Source organism: Xenopus tropicalis, chromosome 2 (genome assembly GCF_000004195.4).
Source record: "Xenopus tropicalis strain Nigerian chromosome 2, UCB_Xtro_10.0, whole genome shotgun sequence".
NCBI lineage: Eukaryota > Metazoa > Chordata > Amphibia > Anura > Pipidae > Xenopus > Xenopus tropicalis.
The window spans coordinates 101,734,826-101,751,534 of record NC_030678.2 but is presented as its reverse complement, the minus strand read 5'-3'; the positions used below and the strand labels follow the sequence as shown (position 1 = coordinate 101,751,534).

The window sequence follows — 16,709 nt, the reverse complement described above, 5'->3', positions numbered from 1 at the left end:
AAAAGCTTTACATAAAGGAGGAATTTTTTTTTACAGGACTGTAGGTGCCCAATTACAAAAATAGATAAGGATTTTTTTTTTACAAATCTGCACACCCTCCTCCTTGACAAGTCACAAAGCAAAGAGAGAGAACAAAGGTAAACTCCTACTAAGTACTGAAAGGACCATTTCTTTAAAGGGGACCTGTCCCCTTAAGAAATAATTCCAAATTGTTTTCTGTTGTGTTTGTCAAGCAAAATAAACTTTACTTACACTATATAAATTATTTTAATCTTATTTTCTTCAGCCTTGGAATTCACAATTGCAGCAAACAGGAAGGGTCCATTTTGTGGACACTGTTATCAAAGCAGGCATTGCATCCTGCCAAAATCTTGTTTCTGTGCCAGTATGGGGGGACCTGATGCCCATATCCATGCATTGGTTACACAATTACATGGTGAGGAGGGAGGGGGAATGTGAGGAGTGCAGCAACATCTAAGAAGTTCTGAATTGAAAGTGAAAGTAACTCTTTGCCCCACCTCTAGGCAGGGCAGGCAATATATGATTGACAGCTGGGATTTTTAAATGCTTTTATAATGGGTGTGGATGTATTAATAAAAAAATGATGTTTAATTTGAAAAGGGCTTTTATTATACAGCTTTTTATGTATACCTTTGTTTGTTGAACTTTTTAAGATCCCTGTTTGTCGAAAAATATGGTGAAGCACTGCGTAATTAGCTGGCGCTATATAAATAACCAATGATGATGATGTTAAAAAGAATTAAGTTCATCTGATGAGTTTTAAGCTTTGGAATACGTGTATACATATTAGAATGCCAGGTTCATGTTCACTGAGATGGTGATTTAGTTCACATAAGCACATATAAAGATCAGAAGTCACACTTGTGCTGGCCTTGTTAAATAGGAAGTTTAACGTTTCCCCTGGTGACTTAATTAACTGTTGGTGCTGTAGTCTGAAGTGCATCTTTACTGGATGTGACAGGGGCAAAGCTATAGACCTCATGGCTTTTCTGCCTGTGGTCTGCTTCTGTGCTGTCCTTATATAAATCAGCTGTGCAGAATACAGTAATAGGCTTATTGTAAGACAGAGGATTAAAGTGCATATAACTGGCATTGTGGCAAATTGTACACCCAAGAGTAGTTATTAAAGGTTAAGTCATACTGGGAAAAATAAGGCCTGGAATAACCCTTTAGCAACATATTTTCTTTGGAAATTTCAGTAGATACTTGGCTTTCACATAGCTCGGCTTCACAGTTTTACTTTTATCATTTAAATTAAGACACTGAAGATGAAAAAAAGATATGCAAAAGTCAATGGGAATACAACTTCCAAAAGTCCAGTATAATTTTGTCCAACCCACAGTGGTTATATCAGTAGTGTATAATTACAGAATTGCCCTGTCAGCCCTGTTACACAAACTAACAAAAAAATAAACACACAACACAAAGTGCCGTAATGATGTCCAAAGTTAGAGTAGTCAGCCAAAACATTGTCATATCAAATCATACATTTTGAACTAGGTGATAAGGGTAAGATATGTAAGCAAAAGTTTGCCCCTGTCCAGTAATCTGTTACAACCAATCAGATGTCTGCATTCATTAGTGTACCTTGCCCTAGATCTGGGAAAATAAATTGGCACTTGGTTGCTAGTTATTTGCCCACATGGCACCACAAAAGCCCTATGTAACGAATGTGACCCTATACAGCCAATAAAAAAGATTAACACAGACCTACGAATGACTAATGGTCACTATAACATTGCTCAATGATACAGATTTGAAAGTGGGTAATTTGTAAAATTAGTATGGGATCTGTTATCTAGAAACCTGTTATACAGAAAGTTCTGAAATACTGTTCCATCAAAATAATTCTTGATTTTTTAAAGATTTGTTTTTTCCTGTAAGACAGTATCTTACACTTGTTAAGTTAGCTAAAATATAACCATGTTTTTGACAAAATAATCATACTGGGTTTATTTAATGTTATGTTAATGTTATTAAAATGCCTTAGGACATGGTGCTCCAATTTACAGAGGATACCTTATCAAAAAAAACCCAAGGTATCAAGCATTCCAGATAACCAGTCCTATCTTTGTATTTATATATGTATTGTCATCAAAAATTATGATTTGTATTTAGAAGAGCTAACTTACATCTGAATCAGAGATGGAGACACGGTTGGACTCAATTGTTGGCCTTCGAACAATCCTTGGAGATATGTGTGATGCAGGACCTGTTGCATATGGACCATAAGCTAGGTTGTGGGATGGAAGGCAGCCTCCTGAAGGTCTTTCTTGGAGAGAGAACTTTCTGTTTGACAAAGTGGGGCGAGAAGAAGCTCTTTGGAAAGAGCTCAAGTCCCTTTGTTCTTGGGAAGAAAGAAATACATCCTCACTGGTCTCAGAGCTCATATAGTTGTTTTTCAGTCCATCCATATCATCAGAATTTATTCTTCCTGGAGCCTGACATTCTTCATCCACTTCAATGGCAGCAACTCGCTCAGCAAGTTCTGTTTGAGAGTCTTGATTTGGGTCAGAATCACAATCCATTATGACAGACCTTTCACACATACAAACAGTATTCTTATTATATTCTTCTTCAAATTTCTTCCTAAAACAAAAAATATTGTATTAATAAATCATTGTCACAAAAGCTTTATTTACTTTTTAGCACAATACTGTATTTTATTTTTATATTCTAAAAAACTATTTTTTGCAGAAAGTGTGAATACTAATGATTTGTCTTCACTCATTTCTGTTTAATTAACTTTAATTATATGCACCACTGGTCTGAATCAAATTATTATGTCTCTTTAAATCTGAATGTCAAATGTAGCTTTCTGAAAGTAAGCAGAGAATTGCTTCTCAAAGTGGTAAATGTATAATATGTCATATGTGCTTGATTATGTAATACAAAGTATGTTTTAATAATTCATATAGAATATGAAATAAATGGACTGATACCATAAATCTGCTTGTGCTGAATATAACATTAGGACAGGGGTGGGCAAACTTTTTGGCTCAGGGGCCACATTGACTAACAGACGGGCCGGGACAGCGTTACGCTCGGGGCTGCAATCAGAAATTAGGGGGCCTCTCAGCTCCCCCCCAGCTCCACTTTCCAGCATCCTGCAGCTCCACTACCCAGCATCTTCAAGTTCCCCACCCAAGTATCCTGCAGTTCCCCACCCCAGCATCCTGCAGTTCCACTCCCCAGCATCTTCCAGCTTCTCCTCAAAATCCTCCCACCAGCTCCCCCCAGCATCCGCCATGACCTGCGGCTCCCTCCTCCAGCGCCCAGCTGCTTCCTCCATCCCGTCCCTTCTGTTCCCCGGCTCCCCAGTGCATTCTTTTATATGGTTGCGCCCCGTGCGTGCTGACGTTGTGCGCACGCACGGGGCGCAACCAATCAGGGCCCGTCATTCTTTTAAGGGGGCCGGAGACTGCGGGCCGGATTGAAAGGGCTAACGGGCCGGATGTGGCCCGCGGGCCGTAGTTTGCCCACCCCTGCGTTAGGACATTCCTCTCAAAATTCTTACAATCTCTAATCTGCATCAAATGTATGCCTTTTGTCATTAGCATTCCAAATCGCAACACCTTGCTGACAAACCTCAAAAACCAATGGCATAATGTATAAATATATATACATTTCAGTGGCTATTTACTAATTTGGATTTTTATTGCTAAAATAATAAAAAAATAATAAAAAATGTGCAACTTTTTCAAGATTTAATATGCTACCAAACAGCTAAAATTCCAAATCTGACAATTTGCCTGCTAAAACATGCAGAGATTGTGTAGAATTGAATAGCAAATGTCCCTTCCCTTTCCTGAAAGATCCTTCTTTTGTTTCAAAACTTTAATGGTTTAAATGTCATGTTTTTTCATGCAACAAGTCAAAAAATGTAGGATCTTCATGACTTTTCTAGCGCACACTTTTCCAGTTCTGACTTTTAAGTAAATTAGTGGACTTGAGACTTTAAAATGAAAATAAATGAGAAAATGTTAGCGTTGTGCCCCATAGTGTCTGTTTTTGAATCTGGCAAGATACTTTATTTATACAGCATTTATAAGTCCATAAAACCCTTTCTTAATTGAGCTGATCTAGTATCTGCTTGAATATTTTCATGTACGATCCAAAAAGAAACTTGGTGACCTTTCAAGTTTCTTTTATATTATAGTGAATAAATCTTTATCTATTATTAGAATACAAAACTTTTATATGTACAAGTCTTTTCTGGTAATAAAATCATTGTGATTTATTCATTTTAACAACATTTTAATCTACAAATATGTACAGTCTAATACTGTAATCCAAGGTGTTACATGAGAAGCAATTACCCTTGCATTTTCACACATATCATGTAAACATTGTGTCTAGCATTTTTAGAGTGCATTTATTGCATCACTTCTGGAACATGCTTTCAAAACCAAAGTCTGGTGTGTCTTATGATGCAACACACTGTAAAAACCCTGGAGCTTCCTCCTGCTAGAGGGTGGTGGTAGATCCAGGGGTCCCCAGCATCAAAAGCTGCAGTTGTGCACCATTCATCAGAAGAGGCAGGATGGAGGAATTGTCAACTGTGCAGAAGTGTGTTTGGACGCAAGTACCATAATGAATTGAATCAATATGCACTCTCCACTGTACCCATTTTGGAGCACCCACATTATATATTTGCTAAAAGCCATAGTATTAAAAAGAACAGACATATATTTAAACAGAAAGGAATGATATATGGAATTTTCAAAAGTGAGGCAATTTTCTATTAATCTTTAAAAATACACAGAAATAATTAGCTAATAAGTTATAGCAAATTAGCTGCTTGCCAAGGAGCCAAGGGGGCTGCCAAGTCGGTCATGAATCACATTTTTTGCAGGGCCACACTTCTAATAGCAGACACAATCCTCCTTCAGCCCCCTGAGCCCGCCCACGCACTTCCTCCATGCGATCCTGGGACCCTCATCACTGGAAAGGACCCTCCTGCTTACTAAAAAGGTAAGTGGCCTTTTTTTATACATTTACACAATACACATTATACTAAAGTTATGGATTTTTTTTTTCTTCTGCACACTTCTGCATATATTTACACACTTCCATACTCATATACACACATTCACACACTTTTCAGAGTTGTTCCTGATTTTATAATTTTGGCTTTTGTTTTTCCCCTAAAAACTATTTATTTCACGGTGCGGCCATTGGATCAGGTATTTTGACCACTAAGCACGCTGTAAAATAATTAATTTTGTTATTTCATTGATTTCCCTAATTGTATTTAATTTTTGTGATTTTATTGCAGTTTAACACTTGCATTGGTATTCCTTGCATTTATTTTAGCGTATCTTGGCCGATTGGTAGTTTAGTGTATAAAGACATCTTCACCTGTTTCGAATTTGTCAGAATATGTACTTTTCAAAAATATATGGTTTTCTGGAGGTCTCTGTACATTTCCAAATCAGTTGTATTTTGTGCATAAAATACTTCATGATTCTGATATATGTGTTTATATTATGGAAAATATTTTTTTCTTCAATTTTTAGACATTTAGAAGCCTATATCTTGTTACAGAAATGGAATTACACAAAAAAATTAAGCACATTTTGAAAGATTAGGTTTTTCCGAAAAAAAACGTAAACTAAAAGTACCCCCTAGGAAATGCCCTTAAATTGAACAAGCGCAAAATGTTCAAAAACGGCCTGGCAATAAAAGTTCCTCTTTGACCAAATCAGCTGGCAGTGAGTTAAAAGGGGCTTTAGCACAGGTTAGAGCATATATAAAAGTGCTTATTAACTTGCTATTTTCCAACTATATGCACTTCAACTGTGTTTAGGTGTCCATTTAGGGTTGCCACCTGTTTGGTTTTCACCTGGACAGCCCAGTTGTTTGACGGGACTCTATAGAGAATGACACAGCGATCAGCTAATGATTGATCAGTGAGTGACAGTCCTGAAGCCTGACATCAAAGTCCCACCCACCAAACGTAACCTCCCTGTCTCCCTGTCCCCTGATATCACCCACCTTGCCCCCGATGTCAACCATTTTGCACCTCCCGTCCGGACTTCACCAGCATAGAAAAAAATTTGGTAGCAGAATTTGAAGACAAATTTAATGGTAACTTTAAACACAAATCTATGACAGAAAAAGTTAAATGTTCTTTATATGTTATTTCAAAGAGCATGTTGCTCGTAATAAACGTCAGTGTGGCTGCTCTAAAGCAAAAATGCTTTTTAGCATAAAAACAACAATTACAGCTAATTTCCTGAAGTCTTGGATACAGTTTTTAATGTTATGAGCACTTCTGGTTACCACAAATAAAAAACAGCTTACTGAATGCAGAGCTTCAGCTGTCTATTTAAATGTCTTAGGGCATTTGATGGCTGATTTACTGCCATGTTATCGACAGTACAGTTGTTTTCACAAAACAGCAGTTGCCTCGCCATTATATTTTTATTACCCTCAGTTTTTCTAAAGGTCAAAAGTCAACTGAAGGAATTAAAACAAATATATATTAGAGAAGGTACAGTATCTAATCATACATACACATTCAGGGTCCTGTAGTTATTACCCCAAATAAACAGGGACTTTCAATAGCTAACACTTTGCAGTAAATAGTATATTGAGGTACAGAATTGTATTTGGTATACTAGTACATTGAAAAGACTGACCTATGTGTATTTTCTGTGATATTCTTTAGTACTGTCTAGTTCATACCTCCCAACATTTGAAAAATGCAAACAAAAAGAAAAAAGAATACCCCTGAATACCACTCCCATTTTACAACATTTGGCAGGTTATTTAAAGTTTGAACACATTTCTGGGGTTGCCCTTTAAGATGCAAATCTCAGTTCCCCCAAGAGACCTGGTTATATTATTAGCTACAATTGTATCTAAGCGCAGGTGTTGCCTGTTAATTATTCTGGGCTCTCTGCCAAAATATTACTTATATAATTAAGGCTAACGTCAGACGAGGCGCCTGGCGTATATTTTCAGCAAACCGAAAATCACTTGCTGAAAATATTGCCATACGCGTTTTTATGCGTATTTCAGCTACATGTGCCTGCACCCAAGCGTATTTCATTCATTCGGGTGATAAGTTTTAGAAACCTTGTGTCCTTTTTGGCGTTCAGTGCAGGAGATCAAAGGGAAATGATGGACTTTTCAATAAGAATCGGGGACCGTGGGCTGAGCTGTTCGACACAAAATCGGGACTGTCTATTTACATACTAGAAAATGATTCTTTAGTGCCATTACATGGGGGAGGGCAGATCTAAGAAGCATAGCAGTGCACAACAGAGTGACAACAAAAAATACTTTGCCTAAAGCATCAGACTGTGAAGCACACAATGAAACAGTAAGCTGGATATAAGAAATCTGTTTCATGAAGATTACTCATTTGTTGCTATTTTAAATGCAGGTGCCTCACATACTTTAATACTCTAGTCTACCAGTTACCAACCACTGTGAATGTTCTAATTGCAATGCCATCATTATATGACAAAAATAATGTTTACAATAATGCACCTACTAACCTACTTCCCAAAACTTGTTCCACAGGTTGGAATAGGTTTCTCTAAGGCTAATACCACATGGAGCATATTCTCGACAAGCTGAAAATACAAGAGCATACACTCCTACGCTTGAAAATCATCTTACCTGTGCCTGCACCCGACAGCACTGAATATGCTCAGGTGCAGGCACATGTAGGCGATAAATGCAAGACTTTGTATTTTCGGCAGATATCGGCTACATGTGCCTGCACCCGAGTGTATTCAATGCTACTGGGTGCAGGCACAGGTAGGAGAATTTTTAAGCTTATAAAGTGAATATGCTCCATAGGCTATGTGTGGCATTAGCCTAAGACTCTACTAATCATGATAAAGATGTGGTTCATAATAACTGTCCTGTACAGTAGTGGGCATGAATTCTACATGTGCTCTTCAATATTAATACAATAACAAGTACTACTAGATCTCTTTTTGAATCTACAAGATGGTTGATTCCCTATTAAGAGTTACCTAATTAACAAAATGTCTCTCGGATGGTATGTTTAGCCAAGTATAATCACTGTATTGATTGATTATTTGCTGAGAGAGTTAAGTCAAGGGCATTAAAGATGAATATAAGTGACACCAGAGGGAGATTGCAAGTCATCAAAACAAAAGGGTTTCTCCATGTATCCATAAAACCCGTGTAAAGATAGGAGAAGATCATCCAAGTACTGGAAAAGTTACCTCAGAAATATAGGAAAATTATTCAATTGAAAGCTAAAATGTATAATCATACTTCAGCCATGAATCATTTCAGTATGTTCTTTAATAGCTTGGTTCCACAAAGCTAACCAAATCTCTTTTAGTTCAACTGTCATTATCTCCAATTTAAATTCTATTTATTGAACTCTTTGCACTTAGATGTCACCAGTTATGCAATTAACTAAGCCACTGATGTATTTCCTGAGGACTTTTATAGACTTCACACAGGCTACTGAATCCATTCTATTGATTGTTCACAAATCAAGTGCATGGTGCAATTTGAACAGGTATATGCACACAGATGTCTCATATAGCAATTCTATGGTGTAAAATGTCTATTCAGATCACTGGCATCACCTGCTTGACTGATTACTTTACACAATAAAAGCACAGCTCTGAAATCACATTATAGTTTTAAAGTATTGAAAAAAATGGCAGAACAGTTATGGGATCCTTTATCTGGAAGCCATTATCCAGAAAGCTCTGAATTACAGGAAGGCCATTCCCCCTAGTCTCAATTTTAAAAAAAGAATTACAATTTTTTGCAGAAAGATTTAATTTATCTCTGTAATATCAAAACGTTACCTTGTACTTAATCCCAACTAAGATATAATGAATCTTTATTGGAGGCCAAACAATTCTATTCCATTTATTTAATGCTTTAATAATTTTTAATAGATTTGGAGATCCAAATAACAAAAAGACCCCTTATCAGGAATCACAATTCCTAGGCGTTCTGGAAAACAGGTTCCATACCAGTACTAGCTATTAAAATCATAGGCATTTTCTTCTGTCATTCTCTTTTAGACATGGAGCAAGCAAAGGTTCCAAAGGTAGTTTAGTTTAGAAAATCAACCTGTCTAAACTCGGTGATCAAAATATATACATTATTTGAGTTAATAACAAAAACTCACTTGAGTTGAGAGTAGAACTATTTTATGAAGCTTTTTTAATAACACCGCACTGTATTTAACAGACACAAAGTTTAAAACTTTTCAAAATGCTAAAATAGGGATTAAAACTTCTGGGCACTTTGATACGGGTCCCTTTATGTGCAGTTGTTATATACCAGACTATACATTAACCTTAAATATGGCTAAAATATCAATAACACACTAATACAGGGCAAAGCCCAAGGTATGCCTCAGAAGAGGGCACTGTTTTTATGGTCTGTGGGTGGGCTTTAATTTTTCAATGTCAGGGAAAATATACAAAAATTAAGGCTAAGTTTGCCAATGTTTAAAAGACACTCAAGTAAAAAGCAATGGCAATAAACATAATCATCTTTTAAAGGAGAACTATACCCCCGGGCACTAAAAAAACCCTTAACTATCACTGCCTTGATCCCCCTCACCTCTCCCTTATCGCATAGTTCCTAAGTTTAAACACTGTCACTAACCCCTAGCTAAAACAGCAGCAACATACCTGGCTGACATCTTCTTAGCAATTGAAGACACGGACCCTGCTTGTGCACGCCCAGTTGAAGCCGATTTCCTACTACCTCCAACTGCGCAGGTTTGTATCGGCAGAAAGACCCGGTGTCTTCAGTTCAACATATGCAGTTAACGTAACTTATGCAAAAAGTTATGTAACTTCCATATCAAGCAATGACAACACAAAGCAGAGCATTCATTTACTAAATTAGTTCCTTCCACATCCGAACTGTCTTGTACTCTTTCTGGAAACAGGGTTTCCTTGTTGCCTTTCCTTTCTATGCCTCCACACTTTCCAGTCTCTACACTTTCTGTTTCTGAACTCTTAATTTCCTTGATATAATGGAATGTTTTTATAGCCCCTTTTTCCTATTTACTGATATGAATGGTTATTTGGGTCAATGCTATCCAACAGGAAAGTCAGGTTTCCCTCTAGATTTGTATGGCTGTCAGATTGCTCAAGAGCTTTACTTACCACTTTTTGAAAACAGATAGTTAATAAAATGTTTAGTAAATAGCTGGCCCACTACATCAAAACAATTCATAGATTAAGACCTTACATCATGTCTGCTGCTCTTCCCAGTAAAGTTACTGTTAAAATAATATATTTTTGGAAGATATATGCTACATTGTTTAATTGTCTGTATATAATAGAAGTGCTTCTGTCTGTGTAACAATATACACCTTTAACTGGGAGGTAACTACTTAAGAAGCAGACCCTGAAGATTCATGAGGCCCAGGAGTGTAGGGGGCCCAGTAAGGCCCTAATTTATGAGCAATTTCAATATTTATAGGTAAAATGAGTCAACTTTCAATGTTTTGGGGCCCTAAATTGAATTTGTTATGGGGCCCAGTAATATCTAGTTACACCACTTCCTTTAATGAATTAATATGTTAATAAATGTGATGCCAAAATTATTATAACACCACATGTGCAGATTAATATTATTTTAGTAATACTACCATAAAAGATCCAACAATTTTACATTCTTACATTCATGTCCCACTTTTCACACTGACAATAATAATGTACTCTAGTTAGTGCTTTAATTGCATCTTCACATTTAATGGCTGTGTCTGATTGCATTGCATTTCATCTGGTGTTTCATTTATTCTCAAAGCTCTTCAGCAGAATAAATTACAGCCAAAATTTGGTTTTGTTTAAGCTTTTAGTCTGTGTGCTCCAGCTAAACCAGAATCGAATCACCTTTCCATTCTTACAGAACCTTATAAACCATAATTAGCATAAACAGCTAATTTCTTTCACTAGTAGACCACTGTGTTTTGTATAGAAAAACACAAAAAAGCACCACTCAATGGTACACTAGTTACTAGGGGGCCAGCATAATAATCATTTTGTTACAACAACATTAAGGTCATTTTAATGGATTAAGGGCACTTAAGTAAGGTACAAGTGGGCCGTGGGCAAAAATATCATTGATGGACCCAGACTGGCCAATGTTTTCCCCAACGCCTCCCCAGAACTTTCTCTCAGCTGCACTGTATTGCTCTGGCAACATACTGTAAATTAAAAAGAGATCCAACTGAGGAATTTAAATTGGATCTATTTATACTGCTGAGAAAGGCATATTGTAGGGGTATAATTATAAAGAGAGAATTTTAATATCTATAAATAAAATTCCCCTGAATAGCAGTCTTCTACCATTTGCCAAAAATTTATAAAGGGTTAGAGAACCCACAGGGTAGATCGATTAAATTGGGAATTGACTCACATCAAAATTGTCACTCTTTATTGATAAAATAATGCAGACAGTTGTTTCGTGTATACCAATATACTGAAAACAGGGGGAATACAAAACTGAAATAAAAGCAAAAAGAAAGAGAAAATCAAGAGTGTCACGTTAAAACATAAAATAAAAATTTGGTTAGAATTAGGAATAATAATTAAAAAAAAATAAAGTAAAAATAAAAGTTAAAAAAATATAATCAGAAAAAAATACTTTATTATTATGGTAGAAGATGTAGAAATTAAACAGTTGGTAGCCAATAAGCCATTCAATATGAAAGGTGAGTTGGCCATTGTGGTAAGATATCACTACCAACTACAAGGTGCAGTAGATATAATAAAGAAATATTGGCCCATAATTCTGAAAGATCCAAGTTTAAGGGATATAGTACCATCAAATTGGTTATTTGTAGAACAAATATAACAGCTTTGTGCCACCCAAATGGAGCAGATGAATACTGTATTGCAGGCCCAAGGGTAGTGTTGACTAACAGAACTGGAGTAACTTTCTCAATGAACCAAAAGTTAGACACCACAAGTCACCTCCTAAAACATAGCATTAGGAGTAATATGCAAATCACAACGTCCTTGGGCTTCCCCAGTTGTTTTAGTTCCAAAGTGAGATGGCTCCACAGTGGCATGAACTACCATTGACCCAATAACTACCAATAACCCTATGGTGTCAAGATGCCCAGAACAGGTGTACTGTTAGACCTGTTATAACTGACAACCATGTACTTAATAAAGGTTATTGACAAATTTCTCTTTACCTTGAGGCCAGGAAACCTTTGGCATTCTTGACTTCATCTGATTTACAGTGGTGCTTGAATCCTTTAAAATGTTCAATATTTTTATCTGATCTAAAACATCATCTAATTTTCAAACAAGTAGATGAAAAAAAACCTAGCTAAACAAATAAAACTAAAATTATTATATATCATGTATATATTGAAAAAAATGATCCAATAACATATCTGCATGTGGCAAAAGTAAGTGAAAAATATAGATAATTTTAAAGGGTTCACAAACTTTCAAGAAGCACTGTACATGCATTTATTGTTTAATACACAAAAATGAAGCAGTCATGAATCTGCATTTTTTTGCCTTGCAAAGTGAAAATCTCCTGTCTGACACATAAATCAAATGACAATCCAATTAATGATTCCATTTTGCATAAAACATTAGCCACAGTAGGCCTCTGATAAGTGAATGTTATCCAAACTGCCCACTCTGACTCATAAATAAACCCAAACATATAGATAAGACTTCTGGAGTAGTGATGAGTGAAATTCTTCACCAGGCATGAATTTGTGGTGAATTTCCTCTTTTTATTGCTGGCTGATTTTTTTGCGAAACGAGTGTCAAAATTCGCACCGTTTCACAAATTTTTAACTGTTTTGCAAATTTTTTGAAAGATTTGTGACATTTTAAACAAAGCAAAACAGGACAGATTCTGGAGTTGCGGATTGAGGCTTGGCATATAATTTAATCAACTAAGGACTATGCTTCATGATATTTGGTATTTAGGACAGTATAAGACAATATAAACTGATATGTAGTTTTTTATATATTTCTAGTAATTTCACATAGCAGTGAAAACAGAATAATCTGAAGACTGTAACTCACTGACCATCGTGTTTTTTCCAGTTTTGGTGGTTATGGCAAAAGGAGATAAAATAAACAGTTTATAGTAGGGAAATACATTCCATGAAAAGCTAACAACAAAACAACTATTACGCAAGAAATAAAGAAATGTTCCATAAATGTGCCATTTAATGAACAATGAACAAATGTAAGATTTTACAAATGATGTTCCTGACCTACCTGACCTGACCTGTTCCTTTTAAGAGTATACCCATAAACTAACTGCTTTAGAGACATTGATTAAATAGGATGCTACATACATATCTTGCGGGAATGTGTTTCACAGTGTAATTACAATATTACAATACAAATTAGCCCCATCCAGAGGAAAGCAAAGCTGCTTCTATTATTAGAAAGGAACTATAGAGGAATTCAAGGTGTATTTTTCCCCTATTTAAAAACACTCCTTTGAATTATAAATAATATATTTGCTACCTGTTACAAGGTTTAAAGTAGTAGAGAAAATTAAAACAGGGCTGTGGAGTCGAGGAGTCGGAGTCAGAGTCAATCTTGAGTACCTGGAGTCGGAGTCGGCAAAAAATGAACCGACTCCGACTCCTACTAGATTTAAATGGGAATAAAAAAAAAAAAATAAAGCAAGTTTAAATGTCCCAATTCACAAACAGTCATAATTAATTACTTCTCTGCTATAGGAATAAAGCCCAATGCACGCAGTGCATAAATGAACACGTTGAGTGACCACAAAGCATGCTTTTCATTGACTGTATGAATGTATAAAAAACATTAGCATATTAAAAACAGAGTTGTAAGTATCAGAAACTGAGGAGTCGGAATCGGAGAATTTATCTACCGACTCCACAGCCCTGAATTAAAATAAAATGAAATCAAATTAAAACAAGGCGAGAACAGTCATTATAAAGATGTATTTAACTCTAGATGTATGGGCTACGGGGCAAAATTTATCAAAATGTGAGTTTAGAGCTCACCCACATTGTATTCATTCCTATAGGATTTTTAGAAGCTTATTTATCAAATGGCAAGTTCTAACTTTCACCGATTAATAAATAAGCTTCTAAAAAACCCATAAGAATGAATAGAACATGGGTGCGTTTTATGTTTTAAGCTGTAAACTCACATTCTGATAAAACTGCCCCAACATGTCATAGGATTACAAGACTATAAAAAGTGTGAAATACAAATAGCAACAAATTAGATAAAATAAGAATAAAAATTCACACTGGGGCAACAAAGACACTGAATTTTAGAAAAGCAAATTCTAGCTCCTTAAGGGAAGTGCTTCAGGGCATAGATTGGGGCATTATGTTTTCTGATAAAACCACAGCGCAGACATGGTTGTCATTTAAGATTATATTAAATCATTACTGTTCTCAATTTATTCCATTAATAAGAAAAAGTAGAAGTGTTAAGAATCACCCTATGTGGCTTAACACTGAGGTAAAGAAGTTAATAGGGAAAAAAAGGAAAGCTTTTAAGAAATATAAGTCAGAGGGGACAGTAGCTGTGTTTAATGAATATAAACACTATAACAAGTGTAAAACAGCAATCCTGAAGGCAAAGATAGCAAATGAGGAGTGCATTGCGGCAGAGGCCAAAACTAACCCCAAAGAGTTTTTTAAGTATATTAATAGTAAAAAGATGCAGGTTGAGGGTGTGGCCCCATTGAGTTATAGTAACAATATGGTTACAGCGTATACAGAAAAGGCAGATGTGCTAAACCAGTTCTTTTCTTCTGTGTATACAGTAGAGGAGCCAAAGGGCCAAGTCCCACCCAATAGCTGCACTGTTGCCTCAGCTCCAACTACACAGTGGTTGACACAGGATATGGTGCTTAAAGGGTTACACAAGATAAATATAAACAAGGCACCTGAGCCAGATGGAATGCACCCTCGGGTACTGAGAGAGATAGGGTCAGATTTACAGTGGCCATTTTTTCTAATATTCTCAGACTCGCTTTCATCAGGTATGGTATCTAGGGATTAGAAGAAGGCGAATGTCATTCCTATATTTAAAAAGGGAGTAAGATCTCAGCCTGGTAATTATAGGCCTGTACGTTTGACATCCGTGGTGGGCAAGTTATTTGAAGGCTTGTTAAGGGATCACATACAAAATGATGTACATGTACTGGAGAATGGTATTATGAGCAGTAATCAGCATGGCTTTATGAAGTACAGGTCATGTCAGACCAATTTAATTGCTTTTTATGATGAGGTGAGTAAGAAGCTGGACAGTGGGGATGCAGTAGTTATAATCTATTTCGATTTTGCCAAAGCATTTGATACTGTTCCCCACAAACCTCTACTTGGAGTAAGGTTCTCAGTGGGGTCCCTCAGGGTTCTGTACTGGGTCCACTTTTGTTTAACTTGTTCATAAATGACTTAGGGGAGGGTATTATAAGCAATGTCTCAGTGTTTGCAGATGACACAAAACTCTGCAGACCTGCAGTCAATTCTATCCAGGATGTGACATCCTTGCAGCAGGATCTTGACCAACTGGCAATCTGGGCAGCTAAGTGGCAGATGAGATTTAATGTGGATAAATGTAAGGTCATGCACCTGGGATGTAAAAATATGCAAGCCACTTATACCCTTAATGGGACTGCACTAGCAAATCCATAATAGAGAAGGACCTTGGAGTCCTTGTAGATAATAAACTTGGCTGTAGCAAGCAATGCAAGGCAGCAGCTGCAAGGGCAAACAAGGTTTTGAGCAGAATTAAAAGGGGCACAGATTCAGGGGAGGAGGGTGTTATTTTTCCCCTTTACAGACCGCTGGTAAGGCCCCATCTAGAATATGCTGTTCAGTTTTGGTCTCCAGTGCTCAAACTGGCATATCAGGACTACCACTATAAATCTATATATAAAGAGTGCCATCACCATGCAAGCACAATGTATTTTACATTAAAAACCTACCATATATAATTACTAAAATCATATAAAACACTGTATTTAATAAATCTATGCAGTATAATTAATAAGCAAATGGTCTGTATACAGAAAAGTACAAAAAGGGAGGACCAACATTTCAATAAATATACAGAGATTGAATGTCTTATTGTATATTTGTAAGGACATAGAATGAACAAATTCTCTTCCCCATACATGCACAAGTAGGTGGGCAAATATGTATAAAATTGACTTAAAAAGATTTTATTCTAGTGCTCCATAAGGTAAGATATGAGTTTCTTTTTAAAGTTATTGAGAGTCTTCTTTATGGATAAATCCAGGGAAGGAATTACAGCGCAAGGCGCAGCAAGGGAGAAAGGTCTAAGATGAGAGTTGCCTCTGGGTGTGGCTGGTGTTAAGAGACAGTGAATCTGAGAGAAGTGGAAGGGATAGCCAGGAAAATACAGGAATACATAACACAGGATAAGATATAGTGAGGAAAAGAGGAGTGAAGACTGATCGTTAGCAGAAGGGTACTGTATGCTATCCTATAGTTAAAGGCGAAGGAAAGGCTAATAAAGAGTTAATCTCAAGCTGCAGGCATACCTTCAGTTCTCTCAATAGTTCCCTTAAAGCATTTTAAAAATTTAAAAAGCATACTGCCCAATAGTCCTCCTATTATTTAGTAAAAACGCCACACTTTTGGCTCACCTAATCAAATATTTACTCAGTCACACTTACTTCACATTTTCTAGAACAGACAGCCATCTCTA

General features: G+C 36.4%; 1 protein-coding gene across 1 annotated transcript in view; it reads right to left on the bottom strand.

Annotated features, from left to right (window-relative positions):
- camkk1 (calcium/calmodulin-dependent protein kinase kinase 1) overlaps positions 1–16,709 on the bottom strand; it is a 55,368-nt gene that overhangs the window by 18,719 nt on the left and 19,940 nt on the right. Inside the window, exon 2 of the mRNA NM_001100271.1 lies at positions 2,154–2,610. Coding sequence (NP_001093741.1) covers positions 2,154–2,549 — 396 coding nt within the window. The 5' untranslated portion in view covers positions 2,550–2,610. The remainder of the gene's footprint in view (positions 1–2,153; positions 2,611–16,709) is intronic.